This window comes from Calypte anna, chromosome 2 (assembly GCF_003957555.1).
Source record: "Calypte anna isolate BGI_N300 chromosome 2, bCalAnn1_v1.p, whole genome shotgun sequence".
NCBI lineage: Eukaryota > Metazoa > Chordata > Aves > Apodiformes > Trochilidae > Calypte > Calypte anna.
The window spans coordinates 126,288,703-126,315,503 of NC_044245.1; the positions used below are offsets into that span (position 1 = coordinate 126,288,703).

General features: G+C 39.0%; 1 protein-coding gene across 1 annotated transcript in view; it reads left to right on the top strand.

Moving 5' to 3' along the window:
* NECAB1 (N-terminal EF-hand calcium binding protein 1) overlaps positions 1-26,801 on the top strand; it is a 57,261-nt gene that overhangs the window by 23,108 nt on the left and 7,352 nt on the right. The window contains exons 4-9 of the mRNA XM_008494737.2: positions 232-257; positions 2,638-2,735; positions 17,210-17,346; positions 19,948-20,060; positions 20,540-20,616; positions 25,166-25,219. Of these exons, the coding sequence (XP_008492959.1) occupies positions 232-257; positions 2,638-2,735; positions 17,210-17,346; positions 19,948-20,060; positions 20,540-20,616; positions 25,166-25,219 (505 nt within the window). The remainder of the gene's footprint in view (positions 1-231; positions 258-2,637; positions 2,736-17,209; positions 17,347-19,947; positions 20,061-20,539; positions 20,617-25,165; positions 25,220-26,801) is intronic.

The following is a 26,801-nucleotide window of genomic DNA, read 5'->3' on the forward strand; positions in this document are numbered from 1 at the left end:
AGGAAGGTGGGAACATTATCAGGAAGGGAGGGTGTACCAGCAGTCAGCTGCAGCCCTCAGCTTAGGAGAAGCCTCCCCTAGGCAGCAGAACAGGGGCAGATTCTCACATCTCCTACAGCCCAGGCAGGGAGGCTTCATAGCCCAGTCAGGATAATATTGAGTCCTTCTATTTGCCAATCCAACAAGAAATATTACCAAGCTAACTAACCTTCTGTCTTCTTATCTTTCCAGCAATCTCGACACAGAAGAACTCTGCAGTAAGTTCCTTTTTTCATCAAGGAGATAATCTGTGCCTGCAGCAGCCCTATGCAAGTGAACATAGCATGTGATATGACTTTTTTTCTGTTTAATCTCTGGCTCAAACAGAAAATAATATCCATTGAAAGAGCTCCTGCGAGAATGCAGATACCTTATAATCTTTCAGAGTATCATCCGTTACATGCAGAAGCTACATTGAAACTATTTCATTTAGTCAATACTTCACATCCTCTGACTTCAAGAACTATTCTTATGTAAAGATGGATAGATAAATTGATAGATAGTAGATAGATAAATAGAGACAGACAGACAGACACCTTTAATCTTATTTCCCGTTCATGAGAGAAATTTTTTCTAATTAGTTCATCACTTTCAGAAATATAAGTGCTTTGGAAATTTTGAAAGAGACTGTCATATCAGCACCCCACTGGAGGAACACTCATTACTTTTCTCCAACTTGAGCCAGTGAGAACAGCAGTTTGATAAATTCTATCACTTTTCATCACAAAGAACTCCTGCAAGGACTAGAATCTGGCTCAGTTATACCTTGTGATGCCACATTCTGGGCTGTGAGTCATTTCCCCAAAACCCTGCTTGCTCTCCAGCTCACCTTCCAGCACCTGATCTGGGAGGGGTGCTTGCAACAGAAAACAATTCACAGAAGATTTCTGCAAGTCCTCCCATGAAATGTAAAAAAATCAGTTATACTTGTCAAAACCAGCCTGTTTCTAAGGGAAGGATGTCAGCAAACTGTAGCCTGCTAAATTTTCCAATGGCCACCAATGTTGAAGATTTATAAAAGCTGAAAACTCTGACAAATTGAATGCCAGCTCATTTATTCAGTCACTCCCAGGGAGTCTCTACCCATGGTAAAGAACCAACTGAGAGGCACCTTCTGTGGCTTATAAACATGTGACAAGAGACTCAGCTGAAGTGAGTTAGACTGGTTGAGAATCTGGTCAAAATTATCTAAAACTGGCCAACAGGGGTAGGGGGGTTGTTCCACAAGAGATTTATTGCTGTTGATATTGCGCTGGAAGTTTAAAGATTGCTCAGCACCTGACCCCAGCAGACACCTCAGGCTGGCCAGAGGGCTGAGAACCTTCTCAGCCCTGCACTGGCTCTGTGTGCTCTCTGTTTTGATTAAATATGAGCTGCTTCAGCCACCTTTTAAATCTTTCATAAGGTGCCACTAGGGTGTTTGTGAAATGGGTACTGACTTTATTAAGCCAGTGATTATACAGCTACTTCTGAATTATGTCAGTTCTCAGAAACGAAGCTTCTCATCCAGGATACTAATTCACAATATGTTGGCATTCTAAAACATTTAATTCAGCCTCTCAGCACTACCAGGTTATGTCATAGTGCTCCTAAAACCTTATGCTTTCATGACTCCCCTGAGAAACTTATGCTGACCTCTTAAAAGCCTCCAAGTATTGCTATTTATTATGTCAAAAAGCTTCTATCTAGTCTTGTTCTTTATGTCTGCCACTTAGATGTTGTTTTTCAAGATCTTCCAGGTGATTTCATGTCTAAATGCCTTGTCTAACACAGTCTCTAGCTTTAGCATAATTTTCTCTATTTTTTTCACATTTTCTTTCCTGTGCCTCCCTCTGTTGCATTTTGCCACATTGACCAAGTGGAAACTTGGATAGTGATTTTGCAGAGTTGTCTCCTGCTCTCAGTATAATCATTTTCACTAAATATCCCTGATATTCCATCAGCTCCTTCTGTTAAAATGTCCTTTGCTTTGAGCAGCTATGCAGAAGCATCCTACAACTTACATTATTTCCATGGTTTTTTGTTAAAAAGTATTTTGCATGTATGAGGGACTGGAAGCTTATCTGGCCAACTCGTGGTCTTTTCACTTCTCAGAGAGAAACAAGTGGTCTCAGCTGACCCTGACTCTCAATAGCCCCCCCTTGATCCTATTTCCAAGTGCTTTATCCATGTTATTAATTTCTGCATCACTATAATCAGATTTACTATGTGCATGTGAAAACTTTGTTTCCTGTTAGTAACTGTAAAGCAGTTTTCTTAGGCTGAAAATTTACTTTAGAAAGAAAACCTAGCCAGTTTGAAAGTAGGTCTCTTTCAGCTCTCAAACTGCTATTTTAAATTTTTAGTCAATTTGGCAGCTCATTTATGGAAAGTAAATGTTTTGAAACACTGATTTTGGTATTTTAAGTATTGCAAGAATTAATGTTAATTAAATCATTCAGAATTTATAAATAAAATTACTCCTTTCATTCTAACTCTCATTCAATTTATATATTTAGGAAGCTAATAACTGAATCTAGACTTGATAAAATTGTTTTTGAATGAAATACTGATTTTTCACCTCATGAATAGGTGACAAGTTTTTCTAATTTCTTTCAGAGTATTTTTCCCAGCACTTAGGAGAGTATGAAAATGTGTTATCTGTCTTGGAAGACTTAAACATAACCATACTGAAGGCAATGGACAAAACAAAGAAGGTAAGTTAAAACTGTAAAATTTTCTTTACATTATTACAGTATAATTTTTCTTTACAATATTACAGTATTAGTTTGCATATAACCAAAACTGTCTTTGCAAATGACACAAAGAATATTCTTCATATTGCCACACCAAGAGAGGGTTCTATATCCCTTGCCAAATTGGGGGTATTATCAGCATATCAGCATTGGAAAATAGGCTGATTTTGAAAAAAATAACCCAAATTTTTAAAATAGAATACATCTTAGTGGAAGATGCTAATGACCCGAACTATATTCATTACTACCTTTAAATTAGGTAAGCTAAAGACATCTGGAGACATACAAAGGAGTCATATTTATGTTCTTGTTAGATGCAGATTCCAGGATAATTTGAAAATATTAAAAAGGGCTGTGATATCTTTCCCTCTCTTCCCTGCAGCTGAACCCCAGTGCTTTTATGATTATAAAACCACCCTGTGTGTTCCAGCTACTTAGTCCCAAAGTGTAACTGGCCAACATAAACCACTGAATATATTTCTGATTGATAGTAACAAGAGAAGACACAGAAATTTGGGCTGAAACATCCCGACCAAGAACAAGATTTCACTTCCATTTCAAGCATTTTGAACAATAACAGCACTCACAGAGGCAGCAGAGAGGAGGTGTCAGGGCTGCTACCCCCCAGCACAGCGAGGGGGCAGAGGGAGGAGAGGTTTCTCAGGAGAAGCTTGGTTTCTCCCTCTGTCCATCAGACAGGGCCTGTAGCCATGGTGAGGGGTATGCTATGTGGATGGTCTGCTTGGCACTCTATTGGTATGGTCATAGCACCTCATATGTTCATACCTGCTGGTTCACATATTGAGGAGTGGTGACCTGCTTGAGGGTAGGAGGGCTCTACAGAGATATCTGGACAGGATGGATCAATGGGCTGAGGCCAGCTGTATGAGATTCAATAAGGACAAGTGATGGATCCTGCACTTGGGTCACGAAAACCCAAGCTGCCCATGGGAAATAGATTTTGGAGTGTTGGTCAACAGATGGCTGAACATGAGCCAGCAGTGTGCCCAGGTGGCCAAGAAGGCCACATGTCCTCTATCAGGAATAGTGTGGCCAGCAGGACCAGGGAAGTGATTGTCCCCTTGTACTGGGCAGGGATGAGGCTGCACTTTGAATACTTTGGGCTCTTCACTGCAAGAAAGGATTGAGATGCTGGAGCGTGTCCAAAGAAGGGCAACAAAGGTGGTGAAGGGTCTAGAGCATCAGTCTTGTGAGGGGTGTTTGAGGGAACTGGGGTTGTTTGGAGAAAAGGAGCCTAAGGGGAGACCCCATACCACTCTACAACTATCTGAAAGGAGGTTGGATCGAGTTGGTCTCTTCTCCAAAGTAACAAGCAGTAAGTTAAGAGAAAAAGGCCTCAAGCCGTGCCAGTGGAAGTTTAGATTGGATATTAGGAGAAATTTCATCACTTAAAGGGCTGTCAGGGACTGGAACAGGCCCAGGGAAGTGTTTGAGTCACCATCCCTGGAGGTATTTAAAAGCTGTGTAGATGTGGTGCTTAGGGATATGGTTTAGTGGTAGACTTGGCAGTGCTAGGTTTACAGTTAGACTTGATGATCTTAAAGGTTTTTTCCAACCAAAATGATTCTGTGGTTCTATACCACATCCCAGCTCAATGCCTGATAAAAATTACATAAAGACATTGGGTAATATGCTCCTTTTCCCTAGCTGAACAGTTTAATCTTCTATGCAAGGTGGAACAGCTTGAAAAGATGAGGGAAAGCATAAACCAGGTAAAGAAGTGAACCCAGATCCTCCAACCCAGACCCACACCACAAGGCTATTCACTGTAAGGCCAGCCATCAACAACAAATTTCAGCCAAAAGTTTTCAGTGAGATCCTGTGGGGAGAAAAGTTCTTTTTTTTTTAAATTTAATTAATTGAGAGATCAATGGGGATAAAGCTTTGCTTCTCTATCAGAGCTGTTATCTTTGGCATTCAGGTGTCTCCAAGAGTGCAATACTCATACATTTTGCATGAACTGCCAAAATAAAAACCTGAAAGTATAGCTTATTTATTATGGAGCTTGAGCCAGTGAGCTGCACCTTCTACTACTAATGAACTAGATGTCCAGACTCACTGCCTCATTGGGCTGGACATGGAAAAGCAACAGATTAGTTTATTCTATTCAGGCTTTGTTTTGTTTTGTTTTTTTTAATAGCTTTGTGTATAAACTACTGGTAAAGGGCAGGACATGTCATCTGTTAACTGCTGGAGGTAAATAGAACACGGCATTTAAGGATTACTTCAGAATTACAGAGGAGTCCCAGTAAACTAATCAGAATTGTAAGAAGTAAGCATTGGCCTCACTAGAAAATGGATAAGAAATTGTGAAGTATTAAAAAACGGTTTATTTGTTTGCTTGAAGAACCCCTAAACAAGCAAACAAACAAAAACCAACCAACCAACCAAACAAAAAACGCAAAAAACAAACCACACAACAACTTCTTTGATTTTTTTTCTCCTGACTGAAGATTCCAGTTTAATGGGCTTTCTGTCTTTCAGGAATATCCCAACTGACTTCATTAGAGGTGGCAGAACTAGAGCAAGTCTAACACTGGAAAAATACTTTTCATTCCAATTAGTAGACACTGTGTATGAACACAGTCAAGCAAAAATAGTGTTCTCAAATATTCTAAAATAGAGTTTCCTGCTATATATATAACCAGGAACTACAGCTCTTTATGAAATTAAATTCTATATTCAGATTTGGTATTATTCACAACAGAAAATCAGTTCCCAGGAAACAGATTGTTTATGTGACCTGACTGCCTGATAAATCATTGGAGTGCAAATAATTACATTTCCATTTCAAATTTTTATTGAAGTCTAAAATCTGGCATATATCCACCTAAACTAAGAGCTGGAGATGGAACAAAAAGCTAATTAGCATATTGAGATAACATGCATAGATGATGTTCATCACCAGAGTCACATAGTAGGTGTGATATAGCTCCTAGCTCAAGTGACTCCTGAGCCTAAATAGACAGGGACTCAGAAACTGGCAGTCTGGTTCTGAATGGGCATTGGCATAGTTGGGTTCCTCTTTTTCCCATTGCAAAACAGAATATTGCCATTACTCTACTATTGCAGCCATCTAGTACTTTAAGTAGTCACCAAGCTTTCAAGAGCATTTATTGCAGTCTTCTAAGCCATTATCTAGTTGTACAATTCATACATAGAAAAAAAAAACAGCAGAAATTAAGACCTAAGCTTTGGGAGCTACCACAGAAGGAACTTTTTACAAGGCTGTATAGTGAGAGGACAAGGGGGAATGTCATTGAACTGTATGAGTGGAGATTTAGATGAGATATTGGGTAGAAATTATTTTCTATAAGGGTGGTGAGACACTGGAACAGGTTGCCCAAGGAAGTTGTGGCTGCCCTCTCCCTGGAAGTGTTCAAGGTCAGGTTGGATGGAGCCTTGAGCAACCTGGTCTGGTGGGAGGTGTCCCTGCCCATGCATGGGGTTTGGAACTAGGTGATCTTTAAGGTCCCTTCCAACCCAAACCCATTCTATGATTCTGTGATTAATGAACAAATACCTTGGATTTTGCTTACAAACATTCCCAACCTGTTCAGACTTTAGTCAGAAAGATCTTTCACCAAGAGGAACTGGAGTTTGTCTTGGCTATAAACTTCTTTAAGATCAACCAAATTGTGCCCAGCACTCCAAATCACTTCCAGGTGTAGATATTTTTAACCCAAGACATTACCAAATCACTGACTGCTGCAAGTTAAATGCAGCATAATTTGTGTGTACTTTGTTGCCATCCATGGTTTCAAAGGTTCATCAGCTCAGCTTTCCTGAAGTGAGCTTTTCCCAGTCTTCTAGCCTTATGCTATTGGAAAGTGAAAATATTGAGACAAGTAGGAGAGAAGATGTTGGTAGGTTCAAGAAACTGAAAGCAACCTTCCTGTTACCATTGTGGGGCCAGATCCCTCCAAACTGAACAGCACCTGGGCAGACAGGGAACCCCAGTGGTGTAGGAGAGGTTCCTGCTTCCTTGCTTCAAGGGAAGGTGCTGTGTGAAAAATGCAGAGAAATTGATAGAGCAAGGAACATCCTTCAGCAGGGAAAAGACTGATATGCATTTGCAAGCAACATCCTTTTTATATAAAAGATTTCCTACCAAAGCCTTCTGTTTTAGTGCTGTTGTCCTGTGATTTATCTTTACACAAGGAACATATCTGAGGAATTTTATAAGGATTTGTGGCATTTGATATTTATTTCCTTAGGATGGGGAGTCCTCATGAGCTGCTCTTACAGGAGCGGTGAGGACAGATTAATCATTGGTATCAGTTGCTTTTTCTGTACCTGCCAGGCTGATGTGTTCTTGATCAAAGTACAATCTGACATAGTTTTGTTTATCTCATCTCTTTTTTATCTTATATAAAGGAAGAATTAAAATTAATGACTCAACAAAACTTTGCAAATACATTTGAAGACTTCTTTCTTTAAGACTTTTTTTTTTCCTGAGATCTTGTATATCAAAACATGGAAGCATAGTGAATTAAAAGATATCATCTTAACTTCTTTATTACCCAAATGAACATAAATTTTTAGCAGACTGCATTTTTATAACATTCTATAGCTTTCAGTCACATCAAGTACAATAAACAGAAACTTTGAAACTCATGGCACAGAAAATAAATCTTTTACTGAGTAATGATGTAGATTGATAAAATTCGACCAGTTTTTAAAATTACTTGACATCTTGATTCTATTGGTTCCTAATTATTGAGAATCAGTATTTAGACTAGATACTAGGAAGAATTCTTTTCTGACAGAGTAGCCAGGCACTGGTACAGGCTGTCCAGGGAGGTGGTGGGATCACCATTCCTGGAGGTATTTAAAAACTGTAGATGAGGAACAGATGGGCATGTTGAGATATATATATATATATATATGCACACATATATATATGTATATATATATTCATACACACACACACACACATATATAGGTGTATATATATAATTATTTTGGGGGGAAAAGAGTTCTTGGGCAGTGGAATGTTGACAATTGGATGCAGTGGTCTTAGAGGTTCTTTCCAACCGAGACAGTTCTGTGATTCTGTGAATCAGACACTTACAAACAAAGAACAAATATCCACAAATTATTAAGCCCTAAAATTTGTCAATAAAGAGTTTTTCCTCTAACATTTTTATTTCCTATGTTGTTATAGGCTGCAAAGGCAACCTATGGTTGTTGTTGTTGAAGTATTCAGTAGACTAGCAAAAGCTCATTTAATAAACAAAAATAAAATATTCATAGGAAACAGAATCCAGCAGAGGTGCTTCTTCAGGAGTGTCACTAAGTACCCATGGAGTTGTTTCTTTTTTCTTGCAAATGGGGGCCACTCTGTGATCTGTCTCAGAAGTGACTGAAACCCACTGTACTTGTTGCAGAGACCTCCAGAAATGAAATGCTCCATATCTAAGCTTTTCCTTAGGTTATATTGATTATATATATCACATAACTTAATTTCAGTAGAAAATTGTGGAAAATATATTTTTTAAAAAGTAAACTGAAACTGGGTTTTGTAGTAAACACTAATTATAAGAAACTTTGATCCAGTAAGACTTTATTTCTGAAGCACAACTCCAGTAACTCTAATGCAATACCATCCTCCTTGATGGACTTGGGCAGGACTTTTGTACAGCCAATAGAAAGCATTTATGAACAGCAAAATGAGAAATTCAACTCTAAAGTAAAGGGAACATAAAAATAAGTAAGAAGGACTGTCAGCAAAGTAGAAAATTGTTTGAACTCGTATGGAAAATCCCCCCTTAATCTGTTCCTCTGTGTTTTCTTTTCACCATACTCATTTCATTTTCCTCATGCCATTTCCTTACATCTCTCTTCTTCCTCAAAAGCAAGATCTTTCTTCTGTAGATGAAAGCCAGAAAGTGCTTTGTCTAGAATAATTAATGTACATTTTTTCAAAATTTAATCAAGAGCTAACCCTGACCTCTGAGTTTCACAGTAAATACAGATACAGTTCTTCTTTTAGAGACAAAAGCACTGCAGATTTCCATGGAAAGGAATAGCAGGCAAACAAAAAAAATTGGAAACAAAAGATGAGATACTGCAAAATTTCTCCTTTCCAGACTCTGTAAAAACCTCATTTTCTTTGCTTCAGAGGAAGTTCCTTGCCTCCTTTGCAACAGTTTTATGAAGGACACCAAATGATCTGTTTGGAATACCTGGACAGCAAACACACAAAAGCAGCAATAACCATGGCTGGTTTATGCTCAGCATTTACAATTACAATACAAAAAATAAACATAGGATAATTCTTACTCAGTAAAACAGTCAGGTTCTGGCATAGCCTTCTGAGCATTTGGGAGAGAAAAAAAAAAAAAACTAATTGCTTTTTACACGTTGCAGTGAAAGGGGAGTGCATATGGTGTGCAGTGGCAAGATACTGGATTCAGTGACTGACACAACAAGCCCAATTCTTTGCTCCTATAAAATAATTTATTTTTCTGCTTTGCTCAAAAAAACCCAAAGCTAAATGAAGTCAATGCAGCCTTGTTATTACAGGAAAACTTCATGAATAGTCTAAAAATAGGAGCCAGTCAAAGTAAGGGGGTTTATCCCTGCTGAAAGACAGGGTCATGCAGTTTAGTTACTGATAGTGTGTTTATAATAATAATGCAAATTACTGCATTCTGAAGGGTTGATGCTCATTATAAACCAGAAAACCTTTTTTTAATTGCATATTTGAGTAGTAGTTACAGTAGTGATTATGTAAATTTTATTGCAAAACAAAATAACTGGGAAGAAAGCTAGAGAAGCACATCTCAACAATGGTTCTACAACTATCATCCTGTTTGAACAAAACCAAAATTTCCAATCATTTTTTTTTTGCTTTCTCTAAATCTGTGTTAAATTGGCTGGAACCATTTTTATTTTTTATTTTTATTTGTTATTTTGGTCATGATTAGAATTTATTAATAGTTTCCACTGAGTCTAGTCTTGTTCTCTTTCAAATTACACTTTTTACAAATACACCTTTTGCAGGCTCAAGTTAAAAAAATAGCTCCTGCCTAGGAATAACTTAAAGCTGGTATTACTCAGTTCATCCTGATTACTAGTCTTCATGCATTGGCTTTGAATCTAGTTTATTTACATTCAAGGGTAAGTTTTTTTCAGGTAAGCAATGGGCTAAAATACTATAGCTGTCTCCCATCTTGATGTTTTAAAGTGGAAAACATAGCCAGATTCCACTCGAAATTAAAAGCCAGAACAAGGAGTTCTTGATTTTAGGATTTTTTATAGAGAATTAGAAAAACGTTCAGGGTGAAGATTACATAAAACATTGAAGGCAGATAGATGAAGTTCAAGACATAAAGAGCAGCAGTGATACACACTGCAGTATGCAATGACTATTTATTCTAATATATACAACTACCTGAAAGGAGGTTGTAACCCGGTGGACGTTGGTCTCTTTTGCCAGACGACTTTCAACAAGACAAGAGGGCATGGTCTTAAGTTGTGCCAGGGGAAGTTTAGGTTAGATATTAGAAAGAATTTCTTTACAGAGAGAGTGATCAAGCACTGGAATGGGCTGCCCAGGGAAGTAGTGGATTCTCCGTCCCTGGAGATATTTACAAAGAGACTGGATGTGGCACTCAGTGCCATAGTCTAGCAACCGCAACGGTGGTAAAAGGGTTGGACTCGATGATCTCTGAGGTCCCTTCCAACCCAGCCAATTCTATGATTCTATGATTCTATGATAATATTCTAATATTATATATATTCTAATTCTAGTATTATATAGTATTCTAAAATTTTAATATTAGAAATGCTGCAATCTTATGTATTTCTTATATGCACAGAGTTAATTCTTCCTCTATATTTGCTTGCTTCAGACTGCCTTTAAGTCACAGTTAACCCTGTTGCACTAATTTAGTTGGGTGTATGTTGAATCTCCTTCCATTATATTGACCAGGGTTATTGATTCTCGTAATTCTTCAGAAGATGTAAGATGCTGATTTAAAAATCATGGATGAATCAGTAGTTTCTGAATCCTACATCAGAAAACACCCTTCCAGAATATTTCTCACTCATCTAGTCCAGCAAACTGGAGTCTCAGGATTTGTTTCACTCTCACTAATGGTGTATTCACATTCCACAGGCACTTTCACTGGTTAAGCACCACTTCCATGCATAGCATCAGTTAATACCATGAAGGGGAATAAGGGTTGAAAAACTTGATGTAAATTCATATTTTTCTCAGGGAAGACAAAAGGAACGACAGAAAAGCAATAGGAGACGTGGCTGCCTACAAATTAGGAATTACATGCCCAGCCTCAAGAATACAAGCCTGAATACAGAAAAATACCCTCCTACTCTTCTGTGCAGAAGTTAGCTACATTCCAGCAAAAAATTTGCATGAATTGTTTGGCCCTCCCCTAGCACCCCCAAAAAAAAGATCAAAAGAAGAGTCTTCTGTCAAAATATAGTTTTATTTCTCTTTCTAAGAAAAAATATCAATATTTTCAAAATTCATGCATGCTACTCTTTCAAAGAAATGACAGGTTTGGTGCTGTTTCCTCCTGCATTTCTCAGAGGCATTTCACTCAGCTCTAAAATCAGACCAAACATACCCCTCTAATATATTAACAGAGCTCAGCATTACATCTATGAAATGAAAGAGGATTCTGAAATAAGAACTGAAGAAAGTCCTAAAGACTGAACTTTTTTGACTGAACTCTGAAGAAATGTTAAAGGTGTTTCATTAAAAAATCAAATAAAGAGTTGAGGAAAGCATTTTTGCTGAATGTATTTTTGTAGAGTTTAAATTTCAAAGCTTTATCAAGGAAAAAAATTGGTGGGAATTTTTCAACCAGTCCTTTTTGGAGTAATCAGAATTTGACAGAAGGATAAGAAGCAGTAGCACAAAAATATCAGGATAACAAATGAAATTGTTAATAAGCTCCAGCTGCACTAGGCTTTTAAGAACTGTTCCTACTTGCAGGCATAGTTGTTTCTCATATTCTGCTGTTTCTATCTGTTTGAATTTTTTTTTTTTAAATACAACCAGAAGATTTTTCTTTTGACCATGATGACCTAAACTAAATTCCATGGGTTGCTTTTTTATCAGTCTCTGGTTTCTGAGACAGACTTGCCAGTGGTTAGAGCTGGAGTAAGATCCTTTTTTAATAAATCCCTATACCTAACAGTTCCTCAGCTCTCTGCTGTAAACTCATCTGAAGAGAAGAATGCTGGCAACAGTTCTAAATGTATGACCAGTTGCACACTGCTACAAGGCAGAGAGAACACTCTGATAAAATAGCTAATGTCTAGGAACATTATTAAGGTCTCGGAGAACAGGCTAAATCATAGAATCATAGAATCATAGAATCATAGAATCATAGAATTGGCTGGGTTGGAAGGGACCTCAGAGATCATCGAGTCCAACCCTTTTACCACCGTTGCAGTTGCTAGACTATGGCACTGAGTGCCACATCCAGTCTCTTTTTAAATAGCTCCAGGGATGGAGAATCCACTACTTCCCTGGGCAGCCCATTCCAATGTCTGATCACTCTCTCCGTAAAGAAATTCTTTCTAATATCTAACCTAAACTTCCCCTGGCACAACTTAAGACCATGCCCTCTTGTCTTGTTGAATGTCATCTGGGAAAAGAGACCAACGTCTACCCGGTTACAACCTCCTTTCAGGTAGTTGTAGACAGCGATGAGGTCTCCCCTGAGCCTCCTCTTCTCCAGGCTGAACAGCCCCAGCTCCCTCAGCCTCTCCTCATAGGATCTGTGCTCGAGTCCTTTCACCAGCCTGGTTGCCCTCTTTTGGACCTGCTCCAGGACCTCGATATCCTTCCTGAACTGGGGGGCCCAGAACTGGACACAGTACTCGAGGTGTGGCCTCACCAGGGCTGAGTATAGGGGCAGAATCACTTCCTTGGACCTGCTGGCGACGCTGTTCCGGATACAGGCCAGGATGCCATTGGCTTTCTTGGCCACCTGGGCACACTGCTGGCTCATGTTCAGCTTCCTGTCAATCCAGACTCCCAGGTCCCTTTCTGTCTGGCTGCTCTCCAGCCACTCTGTCCCCAGCCTGTAGCGCGAAGGAAGATGGGACCCTACTTTCTAATGAAGAGTTACAGAGAAGACAAAACAAATGTCTATTTCAGAAGTACATAGGAAAAGCACAAGAGGCAATGGCTACAGCTTGTGGAAAGGAAAATGCTAAATAGAAAAATAGAAAACACTTCACACAGAGAGAGTGCTGCAACCAACAGTGGAGCAGAGAGAGATGGTTTGATCTCCATCCATGGCCATGTTCTGATGTCAGCTGACACATCCCCAGGTAGCTTTGAAGTTGCCCCTGCTCTGAACAGGAGGCTGGACAAGCTGATAGCCAAAAATCCTTTCTTCCTAAGCTTGTGGAGCTCTTGTCTAAGCTCCCACCCCTGCTGAGAGATTTCAGAGTTCTTTTTTGTCCCAACTAAGTCAGTTTTCTTGCTCCAAGTAAGCAAACACAGGTATCTGCCTCCTTCACCATCTCAAGGAGATGCTTTTCTGCTAAGTGGATCAGCATGGAATCAGATCACCTGTGGGAAGAAAATCAGGGCTGACACCAGGGAATGAGAGGATGAAGAGAGTCTCTGAACTTGTGGTAACCTTGAGATTTGGGCTCCCTCAGGAGATACCTAAGCCCTACCTCCTCTGCCTCTAGAAAAGGAAAACCTCTTCTGCAACTTTTAAGATAGCTGTAAGCCAGACCACAGTGACCTTTTTCACAGGGAAATCACTAATTATGTGTATTTTCAATTTCATTAATGGAAACTCGAATCTATAGCTGCTCGTAAAGGTTGTGGTTGTCTCTTCATGAGAAAGATGTGGAAAATTATCCTCATTCACTCACCATCAATAAAACTAACAAGCAGAACGATATGTTAACACAGACTTACTTCATCTGGACTGCCCAAACTGCTGTGCAGTATAATGTATATGCTAATTAATGGTAATTTACAGCTAATGACATTCAGGAATGGGCCATTTTTCTAGTTTATACATAAAGGTGGCACCAGTGGGTCCCATTATTAATTGGTGGCAGAGTAGACTGACAATACAAATGGTAGTCATGCTGGTTATGCTGATTCTAACATAATACACCCTTAACAAATTGACATACATTTTTCTTAATGTATATTAATATTTTCTTAATTTAGAATTAACATTTTATTTCTTCTAATGAAATCTAGCCCCAGTATGCCTTTAATAAAATGCAAATAAAAGCACTTTTCTGTAGGAAGCTCAGTGGTGAAGCAATAACAAAGCACAGCTGGTGGTTCCTCGTGGCTGAGAGCTGGAGCTGAGATTTTAGTTTGAATTGTAAAAATCTTAAAATATAGTAATGCTGAAAATGTATAATAGTGAAATACCTTCTTCCATGATCTTCAAAGCTTTTTAGAAGGATAGGTAAGAGTAGTTACCCTTCAGAGGGCAGCATGCCCTGCATGCTGTGAGTTTAGAGCCATTATTTTAAGGAAAACTATGAGTAGCCATTTGTTTAACTGGGTGCATTAGGAGAGAGAAGTAATTCCACATAGAAAAGGTGCAAATAACCCTATTTGGGTAAACGTACACAAGGAAAGGGTCTTTAATAATTCTAGACTCCCCTAGATGATGTTAGCATCCTGCCTGCCTAGTCCATCTTTACAAAAAAGCTCTATGTACCTAAGGTAAATCTAAGACACATTTAAAGATCACAGGACCTTTTCCATAGGGAAGTCCTGAAACAAAAAACTTGAGGGACAACAGAACAGGGAAAAAAAAAACTAAATCTGGTGCAGTTCACAAACCTGAAGCAGTTCTGATGAGAAAAACTTAATAACTTAGAGATGCAAAGAAGAATTTCTGAAGGAGTCAAAAAGCAGCCAGCCTCAGATAGTAGCAGGTATTGCACAATTAATTCTTATATGATCCCACCATCAGTGAGGACCCACACGAACAGTTCATAAGATAAAACAGTATTGATAAACATTTTAAGTTGTAGTACAGCATGCTGGTATCAGGTTTATCATGACTATGATCAGGAAGCTATATGGAGGTTTCTGTAGCATTTTCTTTTTGGATGCCCATAATTTTAAAACACTTTGATTACCTTCCTCATGTGAGATTATTTTGGTATTCAAAAACTTACAATAAATGATCAGTTCTGTCGTGTTTTGTTCACTTATTTCCAAGAGCACTGCCAAAAGCTGAAAACTTAAAACATACCCTGCATTTCTGCTGCAGGGTTTTATTTAGCTGCCTGTGCCACACAGATTTGCACACATTGTTCTAACATGACACAGAGGATCAAAATTTTGGATATTAAATTATCTCTTTCAGGTTCACCAAAGTTTTAAATCAGTTATTACTGAGACAGTTTAGAATAAGAAAAAAAACCAACCAAACAAACAAAAAAACCAACCAACCAACCAAACAAACAAACAAAAAAACCCACCAAAAAACAGCTTTCCTATTGCATAAGATTCAGTATTCATAAATGTTGCTAAAATTGTTATTTACAGGACTAGTGTGAGCTTCAGGTATTCCCTCAAAAGGCAGACATGCAATCTTCCATGAGTATCTATTTTAAATATGTATAAATAAGAAATTGTTTTTCAGAGTGACTCATACCTGATTCATTTGAAAGATAAAAGATGTAAATATAGATGACCATGAAGCTCCTATCTACGTATGTAACCTGATGATTCATGAGTGGTTTAACACCTGAGATATCTGTAGCAGAAGTCTTTCAACAAGGACTAATTCTAACATTGTGAATAGATTGCTCTCATTTCAGAATAAATCTTTTATTTTATATTTAAATTTCAAAAGATCCTATATTTGTGTTTTGATTGCATATTTGCAAAAAATCTGAAGTCATAAAATCAGAAAGGCATTTCATCTGTAAGTCACATTGGGAAGAACAGGAAAGAGCTTAAAAATACCCATATATATTGCCAAAAATTCTCAGCTAGTGTAGGAGGCAAAACCATTCAGAAGCTTGGAGATAACAGACCATCTCCTAGCTTCAGATGTGGCAACTAGAGAAATCCTTCCTTCAATGTGCCTCATATTTTACAAAATAATTTTAATAATTGTACTCAAAGTCTTTCAAGATTAGCTCAAAGGGTTTTCTACAGACACAAGCAGGCTTAGGATATAAGAAAAATGGATACCAGCACATTTTCATCAGAGTAGGAGACAACAAATTAATTCCGAGTTTGAGAGATGGAAATCCATTTTCCTTCTGTGTTCCTGGTGGGACCTCTACACAGTAAGCAGAGGCTCTAGAGATCTTCTATTCCAATTATGAATGAAAAAACAAAAAAAGATGGTGTTTACATTAATGCATAGGGGACCCTTCTCACACAACATTACCTGCATGTAGAACTGAGTTTTGAAGATAGTGGCTTGCCAGAAACATTAAAGGAAATCATATAGAAATATGATTTGTGGGGCCAAGGAGGGAACTAAGCATAAAATTTTATTTCTGATACAATCTACACGGAGTAGGCATAAATATTTTTTAACATATAAAACATATTGGAAATGTTATTAAACAAAGAACCATTGCAGAGCGATAAATGTAGGCACAAACTTTTCTAACCACCAAGATCCAACTCAAAGAACACTCAGATACGTTTCATAAAATCATGAATTATAGAATGGTTTAGGTTGGAAGGGACCTTTAAAGGTCCTTTAGTACAATCCCCATGCGTTAAGCAGACATCATCTAGATCACATTGCTATTGAACATTGAATGTTTCCAGGGATGGGGCACCTAACACCTCTCTGGGCAACCTGTTCCAGTGTTTCACCACCCTCACTGCAAAAAAATTCTTCTTTATACCCAGTCTAAACCTACCCTCTTTTAGTTTAAAACCTTTAGCCCTAATCTTGTTGCAATTTCATGTAATTGTTTCATGTCCTTGTGAAATACATAGATACACGGTTTTCAAATTAATTACACAGATTAAAGGAACAAAAAAACCAGTTAGACACCTAAATTAATAAGGTAATTTCCCTGGTGCAGGCAGTCCTTTAGCTAAATCACTTCTGTAGTTGTCAGTCATATCTTGGCTTTTCCTTACTTGAGAGTTAATGTGGTGCTGCCATCCGCTGGAGATGAGAAATGTAAGGAGAAAAGTTTTTCTGAGCAGAAACTATGTTGTGCCACTATAAACCTGGGTCTCTCCCAGCTTGGGTGGGATCAGTGTCTATACCTGAAAATCCAGAGGTCTTCTTGTTCTGAAATATAAAGGCTGCTTATGTGGTTTGCATGTATAAGCAGAAAACCATCCAAGCTGCTTCCTTTCTGAATTAAATCTGAATCTTCCTTCACATATTTCTAACCTCATAGGCAAATCTTTACCTTTTTGTTGGTTTTATTGTTCATGTAATTTTTAGGACTATCAAGAAGCTTCTGGTTTGGAGCAGTTTGTGACTCGCTTTCTATTGAAGGAAACTGTGAACCAACTTCAGTCCCTCCAGAGCTCCCTGGAATGTGCCATGGAAACCACGGAGGAGCAGACTCGCCAGGAGAGGTGAGACAGCACTGAAGGTGTGAGGATTGGGATCCCTGTGGATCTCCAAGACTGTTTCACATGTCACCTATCAACCATGAGAGGGAATTTTTACAAGGGCATGTAGTGATAGGACAAGGGGTAATGGTTAGATATTAGGAAGAAACTCTACTGTCAGGGTGGTGAGACATTGGCCCAGGTTGCCCAGAGAAGCTACTTCTGCCCCCTCTCTGGAAGCACTCAAGGCCAGGTTGGATGAGGCTTTGGTCTAGTGGGAGGTGTCTCTGGCCATGGCAAGGTGGTTTGGAACTAGGTGACCTTTAAAGTCCCTGGCAACCCAAACAATTCTATCAGTCTATGATAAATAAGGATACACTTTTTAGTCCAAACAGGAACTTTCTAAAAGGATTTTTTTTTCTGAAACTGAGTACAAACAGGTTCCAATGTGCTCTTGGGGTGCATTGAATGTGGGAAAATGTTGTTCCACCCAATGTTGCTCTAACTTCTTTTTAAATCCATGCACTATTTAATATCAATTGCAGAGAGACCAGACCACTGTAATGTGAACATATATGAAATGACTAAGACCACTGACTGTATCCTTGTTTGTTTCTTCCACTTTTATAACTTTTATTTTTCATTCCTGGGTGTACAATGAACCCAGTGTTAAGAGGAGAAATAGCCAGGCTCTTTCTTGTTACAATTTCTTCCTAGAACATAGGGCCATCCTACTGGCTAACATCTAACTCTAGGAATTCTTAGTCACATGGGTAACCCACCTCAGTCCAAGGGCTTTAGCTGAAATGAACATTTGATCGTGATCAAGGAACAAAATATTTTTGGTTTTATGAATTTGTTGTCCACAGTATGCTATTATTAAAGATGAAAAGGGAAAGCTGTTGTGTTTCATGGACATAGAAGATCTCAACACTTCATATTTTAAAATGCATTGCTTTTTCATTCCTCCTTTTGAAAGTGTCATTGTCCTGTTTCTTTGCTGTTACTTATGAGATCTCTGAAGCAGACAAATATTACATTAGGGTTCTGTGCCTACCAGCTTGACTGCAGGAATCAATCAGGTTCTGAAAGGCTGAGGCTGCAGTAAGTGTGCACAGTAGTTATACACCTCCATTCATCTATAGATGTTTGCAGGTTCCCCACACAACCCCATGGGACAGAAAGAAGTCTTGGTCAGTGCAGAGCTGAAGCCTAACTTAGCTGCTCCTACATCCTCTAGAGTAATCACTGACTTCTTCTCTGACCTGCCTTTTATGAGGGCCTTTCCAGAAATACAGTCTAGACAGAGCACCTGAGTACCTCAAAGTGCTCTCTTAGGTCTGTAGAATTGGGTGATATGAACATCCCTTTTGCTGCCAGCTTTCTCATCCTCACTGACTGTCTGGTAGAACATTGTGGAGACTTCTTTCTCCAGTTTTATTAGTACATTTGTTAAGAAATATCCTCTTATATGTTGAATTGTGGCAAAGAAAATGAGAAAAAAGTGTGACACTGCCCCATCTGCACCATTTTCTGAGGTAGCAATGAGCAAGCCAGGCAAACTCAGCACTTTAACTACAGTTATTTAGGAGAAAATTAGTTCCTTGTGCAGATGTCCCTATGTAAAATCATCTTCAGTTATGCTTAACTTAAGCTGGGCGAGCTGTGGGAATCAAAATCCCTTCAAGACACTCATGAACTAATTCAAGAGTGCTCACTTTAGGGAAGGGATGTAATTTGGCTTACAGTGAAGGGATTTTATGCTGCAGAAAATACCATCCTAAAACATCTCCTTAATATACTTTGTGAATTTATGGTGAGCCTTCCTTCAGCACTTCAGGAGGCTGGAGAGCTTTCCAAAGCAGTGACCTGGAAATTATTTACTGAAATGTTTAGACTACTGTCTAATTTTCTTTACAACCACTCATCTAACCAACTGTTCAAAACTAACCATAGTCCTGGTCCTTCCCTGCCCTCCAGGAGGAACCAAACAGAAACAGACTTCAGTCCTCACACAGACTTTCAATCTTCAAAGCCATAAATCATTTCTGTATCTGCTGTATTTCAGAAACATCACAGAATCATAAATGTGGGTCGGAAGGGACCTCTGATGGTCATCCATTTAAAGCCCTTGCATTCAGTAGGATCATCCAATGGAGTCCATCCATTGTTAGCTAATTCTCATTGTTTTTTCTTCCTTATTAACAAATAGAAGTTGCTTTTTATTTTTTCTTCCTTTAAGCTGAGGGAGTCAATGTTTAAAGTTCATATCTCACTTTTAGCTGTTCTTGTGACCCCATTTCCTTTGCAGAGATGCTACAAAATTCCAGTCAGTGCAGAACAGATATGAAAGTTTGCTTAGGCCAGATCAGGTTTACTTTAGCTTAACCTCCCCCCTTTTTTTTTGCTTTCTTTTTTTTTTTTCTACTTGTCTCATAGCTAGCAACCTAAACACAACTATTTAGTAATAGTAAAAATATGGAAAATAATTGAGTGGAATCAACCAGTATTTCTCATTTTTTTAATTCAAAAAGAAACACACAAGCACATTCATTTTTTGAGACCCAAAAGAAAGGAGCTCTCCCACACATTTTACCTTATGTAGTCTCCTGTGTTTTTGTGCAGACAAGGCCCAACAAAACCAGAAGTGCTCTCAATTCAATGGCCAGGAAAACGCTCAGCTCGAAGGCTTCAGAGGAACAACAGCCTGTCACTGAAGTGCCCTAATTTTAGCACAGGTACTGTTTTTCACATTTGAAAGATATTTAAAGCACATGAATGCACAAACAGATGGGGAAAAATATGCTTATACCTTTCCCTCAAACATTTAATTTGACATAGTAACTAACTCAGATACTTCACTGACAGAAATCAGTCTTCAGTTTAGTATAGAAGGTATGAGCTGAGACTGTAAGGAAGATAAATATATACACATAGCTCCGAAACAGTAAAAAGTAAATACATAATCATGGGCCAAACTGTGATATCATTTTGGGGCCACAGATTGATTCTTTAAAAGAAAGAAAATAAATCCAATAGTCAAAATCATGTTTTCCTTTAGTTACACTTAAATGAATATTGAACTAGTTGCAGCATAATTTTCAAGAAGCAAAATAAATTTCAAGCTAGGATAAACCTTTTCAGAAAATAAATGAATACACTATCTTCCCATATTTAGTAACATTTTATAAATGTTGATTATTTATGTTTTCCAAAGGTAGGATTGAGGAAGACAGCCACTGGATGACCCAGATAAACAGACTCCAAAAGCTGATTGACAGGCTGGAAAAGAAGGTGTGTGGGGTTTTTTTCATGTGTTTGTTGTCTTATTTTCAGTAAAGCAATTCTTACACCACAAATAAGTTCAGCATCCCAGTGGCAGTCTATCCAATCAATACTGAGTGAATCATCACCTAAGGGACCTAACACTCATTAAATGCCTACATATTCCTCTCATCACCTTCTTTTCCTATTTCATGAGAGCATGACCCAGGTTTCCCAAGCTCCTCTTTCCCCTTTCTGTCACCACAAATCCAACTTCTATAAAGATCAGAAAAGTCATAATATTCTATGACTGGAAATGTTATTGGATTTAGTTATGTTTGTTTTGGAGAACATAGGACAAGCCTTTCTTTTTTAGGTGTTTTTTCCTCTTCCTCTCCAGACTTTCTCACTAAAGCTTGACAGAAAGTTTTATTTCCCCATCAAAGAATATGAATGTATTAAGATTTAAACACTTTCCTAGTAAGTTGAGTTCAACCAAAAGCTGATGCAAATCCCACCATCCCTCCTGGGAGCCATGGGAGCTGCCCCAGCTCTAGGGCTGCATAAGCCCTCAGATCCTTGAGACTGCCTGTGGTTCCCACACCAAAGCAGAGCCCTCTGGGAGTCTGACAAATGACCTGTCTGATCCAATAATGATAATAAGCTTTCCTGGGCCTTGTAAAAAACCAAGTAACATCTGTCTATACAGAAAATAAATATTTCTTTCATTTCCGATGAGATTTGTTACTACCCGAGGTTTTAAAGTTGGCTTATGTCCATATGTGGTCTGGTGACTTTTTTTTTTTTTTTTTTTTTTTTTTATAAGAAAGAGCAGAAGAAAAAGTGAGGTATAAATTCATGTGTTGTTCTCTACATGAAGTGCCCCTACTGAGGGACAGACAGGTAGTTTCCAGTAGCTGCTAAAGGAGTGTCTAAATTCAGTGTATTTTGGGACCCAGGGTATTTCTTCCTCCTGGTCTTCTAGAGGCTTTCCGTTTAAATGCTCTCAGCCCAGGAGCTGCTCCAGTCCCAGTGCAGCTGTTGTTGTGCCTCTCTGCAGGTGTCACCAGTGCTGGGGCTGTGCCTGTGCCCCAAAGACATGGATACACACACACCAGCATGGGTGTCTTCTCCCACACCCACAGGTAGAGAGGCAGCACTCAAGAAAACATGAACATGCACAACCTGATCCTGTTCTTTCCTTCCAGATGATCAGGGTGGGAATTCCAATGTTGAAAGCTATCAAATCCATCAAATGTCTGCAGCTGGACCCGTGCCCCTTACCTAAACACTGGCTCAGGCCTTGGATCCTGGCAGACAAGTGTTTCCTCCTATTCATTCCCTAATCCAGTTTGAGTTCAGTAGCAAATTATACACCTAGAAAATAATTAAGGAAAGCCTTTAAGAAGAAGACAGAATGAACAGTGGTAACCTGGCAAAGGGATCAGCAAGACAAGCATGTTGACCTTTCTCTGCCGTTGCTTCCTCTCAAATGAACAAGCCTCTCCTAATTATCTTTCCCCTGTGGTCCCAGTTTGGGCACCAAAAGTTGGTATTTCTGTTGCCTCAGCCTTATTACTGCCTAGCTGCATTTTTCATTCAGTCACCCCCAGCACTGCCAGCCTTGAGAGACTCTGCTCCTGAAAAGGAGCTCGGTGCTCCCTTCAGTTATCCCTGAGGTCAGATGGGCTCTCGCATTGCTTCTCCTTAACCAGCTGTGAAATTTGGCCATTCCCTGTGGCACTGTATGTAACTTCTGTCAGCTTCTCATTCTATTCCTTGCCATGCTCAGCAGCTCCTTGTGGTCAGTTCAGTTCATTAAGCCTCTGGCCAGGGCATAATCATCTGCATGAACAGAACAGCTTCATCTCAGAGGTCACTTCTGCATGAGGAAAGCAATTGCATATTAGTTGCCACATTAATGACATTTTAGTAGCAACCCGATTTTTGCAGAATAGCTATAAATTGGGTTTTCAAATGTCAAAGTCTGTCATGAAATGTAACTCTCACTTTTGGTCCAACTTTAGTCCCAGCTTTGCTTTAGAAGCAGGAGCTCATTGGCCTGACACACTTATCTCCCAATATGGACTGATACCAAAGGAAGTTTCAGACTGAAAAGAATGTTACTGAAAAAAGAAACATGGCACACAGCAATGATGCACACATTACAGAAAACAGAACTGTTTCGTAGTAAATAAACTTACAAAAAGGATGTTATAAAATTATGGATAAATGTCAGAGAACCTCAGTTTGAAAAGGAGCTCAGTGCCAAAAAGAAACAGTAACAGAGCATAAACCTTCCATAATTATCCCCTATATTTTATATTTTACGAATATAAAATTTATCAATATGGTCCAAGGTAACATTAAAATTCATTTTGGTTTGGATCCGCGAGATAAAGCCCAACTGTAGAAGGGTTGGATGCAAGCAAAAGCTTTTATTTGACAATTGACACAAGCAACATGATAGAGCCAGATAAGAGAAGAGAGAAGTGGGAGAGAAGTGGGACAGAAAAAGGGCAAGAAAGTGGGAAGAAAGAATGAGAGAGAGTCACCACCAGGAGTCCAGCTACTCAGGGAGTTTCTTCAAGATGGCGCTGATCCCAGATGGGTCCGATGTGAGATGGTGATGGGTCAAGAGATGACAAAGCGAGGTGGCCAGAGTGGCCATCTTATACCCCCAAAGTTCCTTTTGTTCCAAAGGGGCTGCTGTCCATCAACTGCTGCAGGAGCCAGGTTCATTGGCATCAGGGCCATTGCAGACAGGCTGCTTGGAGGGGGGGCTTCCGCAGAAGGGTGCAGCCCCCCCACCCATTCATCCATTCTTTTCTCCTTCCAGGCATCATGTTACAGGCATGTTTGTTACAGCAAAGGGTGTGTCCACACAGACGGAACCCCTTAAGATGGATGTAGCTGTTCAGGCCTCTGGCTGCACAGAGTGTTTGAGCCTAGTGCTAGCATCTGAGGACAGTGTCTGTGTGAGATGCGAGCAGGTGAATGACCTCCTGAGTACAGACAATATTGAGTCAGACAATGCCTGATGAGGACTATGTGCCTGTGCTTGCATTCTCTGAGCTCATAGCAAGCTGTCTGTAAGACTCCCCTCATCTATTTAGTCATGCCCTGTCTAATGACATAATACTAGTAAAGAACTAGCATAGATTATTTTTAACTTCTTGAGGGGGGTAGCAAGTTATTAATCAGTGGTTCCTACTGGAAAACTGAATGATTGATTTAGTGTTTTCTAACTCTTCTGCTGTCTTCTGTCAAAGCTGAATTTCACCATGAATCAGTCTTCTAAGTCATCTTTTTTTTCTCAAGTTCTACAATTACATACACAGGAAAAAAGAAATTATTTTATTACTAACATAAGAGAAGGTTTGCAGTACAATGCAAGTCACTCCTATCTTCTTTAAGACATTTCCCTAGAAACAAATTGCACTGAAAGTATAGAGCTACCACAGGAATTTACATTTTCCCTCAGGGTTTGCTTTTGGGTTTTTTTTCTGTACTTTCTGCAGTGACAAATGAGCTATTAAAACCAGTGTAGTTTCATACTCATTTCATGCCTTTCTATGACCCTTCTGCAGGAGAGGTTCAGATACACAGGAGTTACTGTGTGACTGCTACCTCATTCCTGTCTTGCTCTGCCACCTGCTGCTGGTGGAGGTCCCCTCGACGTTTGAGTTCTTCCTGCACACCTCTTGGTTTTTCAGCAAGTACAGTACTTTTGCTTGTGAAATGTCTGCTCCCTACAGTTAATCAGTCCTCACCTAGATGCAAGTATCCTTGCTACACAAGAATTGCTATGAGAAGCAAAGCACCACTCAGAGTGCATTTTGCTCCAGCTGTTTACTGCTAAACTCTCTTTTTTTCTGGCCTGTGGGTATTTTCCAAAATATCCATATGGCACTGGGTTAGAAGGTACTGCATGTGCCTAGCATGTAAATGATAATTTGGTGTGCACTGCTAGATGATGTTTGCACGAATCACCAAATCACAAAGTTCACATCCACTTTGTGTGCCACACAAGCATACGGCTCTCTCACAGATGCATCTGTGCTGCTGCCCGGCCTGTCCTCAGAAGCAAGTACAGCAGTTCAGAAACCTCATCTGAAGACCACACACATCTTTTTCAATGCTAGAAAACAGCCTCTTGCAACCATACCCACCCCCAAGGAGTTTCTTCTGTGTAAAGTTTTATGATTGCATAATAGTAGCTGATAGTTCATTTCAAATTACCATCCTTGTTCATCTCCATATTCCAAGTGAGGATTTAAGAAGATATCTGTCTTTTCTCAATTAAGTCCAGCATACATTTATGAACAAGTGGATTTATTACAAATGAAAAATCACCTGCTCAGCATTATAAATAAAACTTTGCAGAACAGCTCAGGGTGGATTTAGCCACTGAAGCATGCAAGACTCTGCATGTGTTTGGTTTACAGAAAACAAAGAAGGGATTTAATTTCAACTTCTGGAGATAAAACAGAATCTAGCTATTATTGAAAAGGTAAGAGCAGACTACAGCTGGAGTATTGCCTTTTATATTTCTATTGTCTTTTCAACTGCCTCAAAGGACCTCAAGCTCGAGCCATTTGAAGAGGAAGTTTTGGAAGAAAACACAAGAGCTGTAAGTGCTTTTCAAGATAATGATTTTGACACTTGATTTTCACATGCCAGGTATTGAGACAACAATCTCATTGGATCTCTTTTATTTAAAAATAATTTAGAAAATCGCCATCTTCAATGTTTCCAGTGGTATGAATCCATTTTAGTTACCAGAAGACACTGAGCAAGAGGCAACAAAACAAAACTTAGAATATGTGGGCAAAACTTTTGTATAATTTTTGCACTGTTTTCCACAGGTACAGTTAGCCAAAACCTCAGCTTGCTTAGGGAGAAGTTGTCATTAATAAGATTTACCAAGTTTGGCAGCAGTGTTTATGAGGGAGTAGCTTCTCTACTCCCAGTCACCTAATGCTTCATGCATGCTTTGAATCATAATTGTAGAGTCTCCCCTCCTCCCTCCCAAAGCCACTACAGAAAACCTTAATGGGAAAGATGGAAGAGTATTTAGTGCTAAGCAATAATCAGTTATCACACTGTACAAAACCAAAATCATGACCAGAAATAAATTTACTGTTAAGTATGTTTGTGTCTCAAGATTCAGCTCAATTTTTAAAAAACATTAGCATCCCTAAATCAGGTGTTTGAACCTAATTAAATAGAAGCCAAATACACATTAAAAATAACAACAACAAAAAAAATCCATCAAAAACCTTATTTTATTAGATTTTTTTATGCAATATTGCTAGACAGCTTGCTTACAATAGAGAGATAATCCATGAGATAACAGTATCTATAAAAAGGCAGAAACAAGTCAAAAAAGCTATACAAGAGATTTAAGAAGAGATTAAGAAGCATGTGTTATTTATTTAAATATTACATTAGTCAAGTTGGCAAGCTTCAATGGATGAATCAATATGGAAACTTCTTACCTTAGCTCAAGTTGCAATCATAATCATTCAGGATCATAGAATCATAGAATAATTTGGGTTGGATAAATATGTCATCTGTACTTCCAAGTGTTCCACAGACCTGTTTATAAAGATTGTTCATTTTTTGCAGAAAGGTGGAGTGAAAAAAACCACTCTCTATACATTATTTAACATGAGCTACCTTATGCATTTCAGTCAGGTGTTAGTCACAGCTCTAAAAGGTCAAAGACTACAAGAGCACCTCAATCAAATGTAACACTGCATCCCTCCAGCACAGGCTGTCAGGCACTGGAATGGGCTGCCCAGGGAAGTAGTGGATTCTCCGTCCCTGGAGATATTTACAAAGAGACTGGATGTGGCACTCAGTGCCATGGTCTGGTAACTGCAACAGTGGTTCAAGGGTTGGACTCGATGCTCTCTGAGGTCCCTTACAACCCAGCCAATTCTATGATTCTATGATTCTAATATGCTCTTATCTCAAACCTTGCACCTGCTTGCATACAGATTCATCCAAGGAAACATGCTGACTTTATTTACTGAAAATACCCCCTCAATCTGTCTTTGGACAACTCTTGCTTTCTTTAAGGTGGGCTCTTATTTTGGGTGTTTCTATTCTGTTCCTCAGCCTCACAAAAGCCACATATGAGCATTTCTACTCCTTCACTACTCCAAGCACTAAAACAGAGAGGGCAGACTTCAAAAGAACTTCTGTGG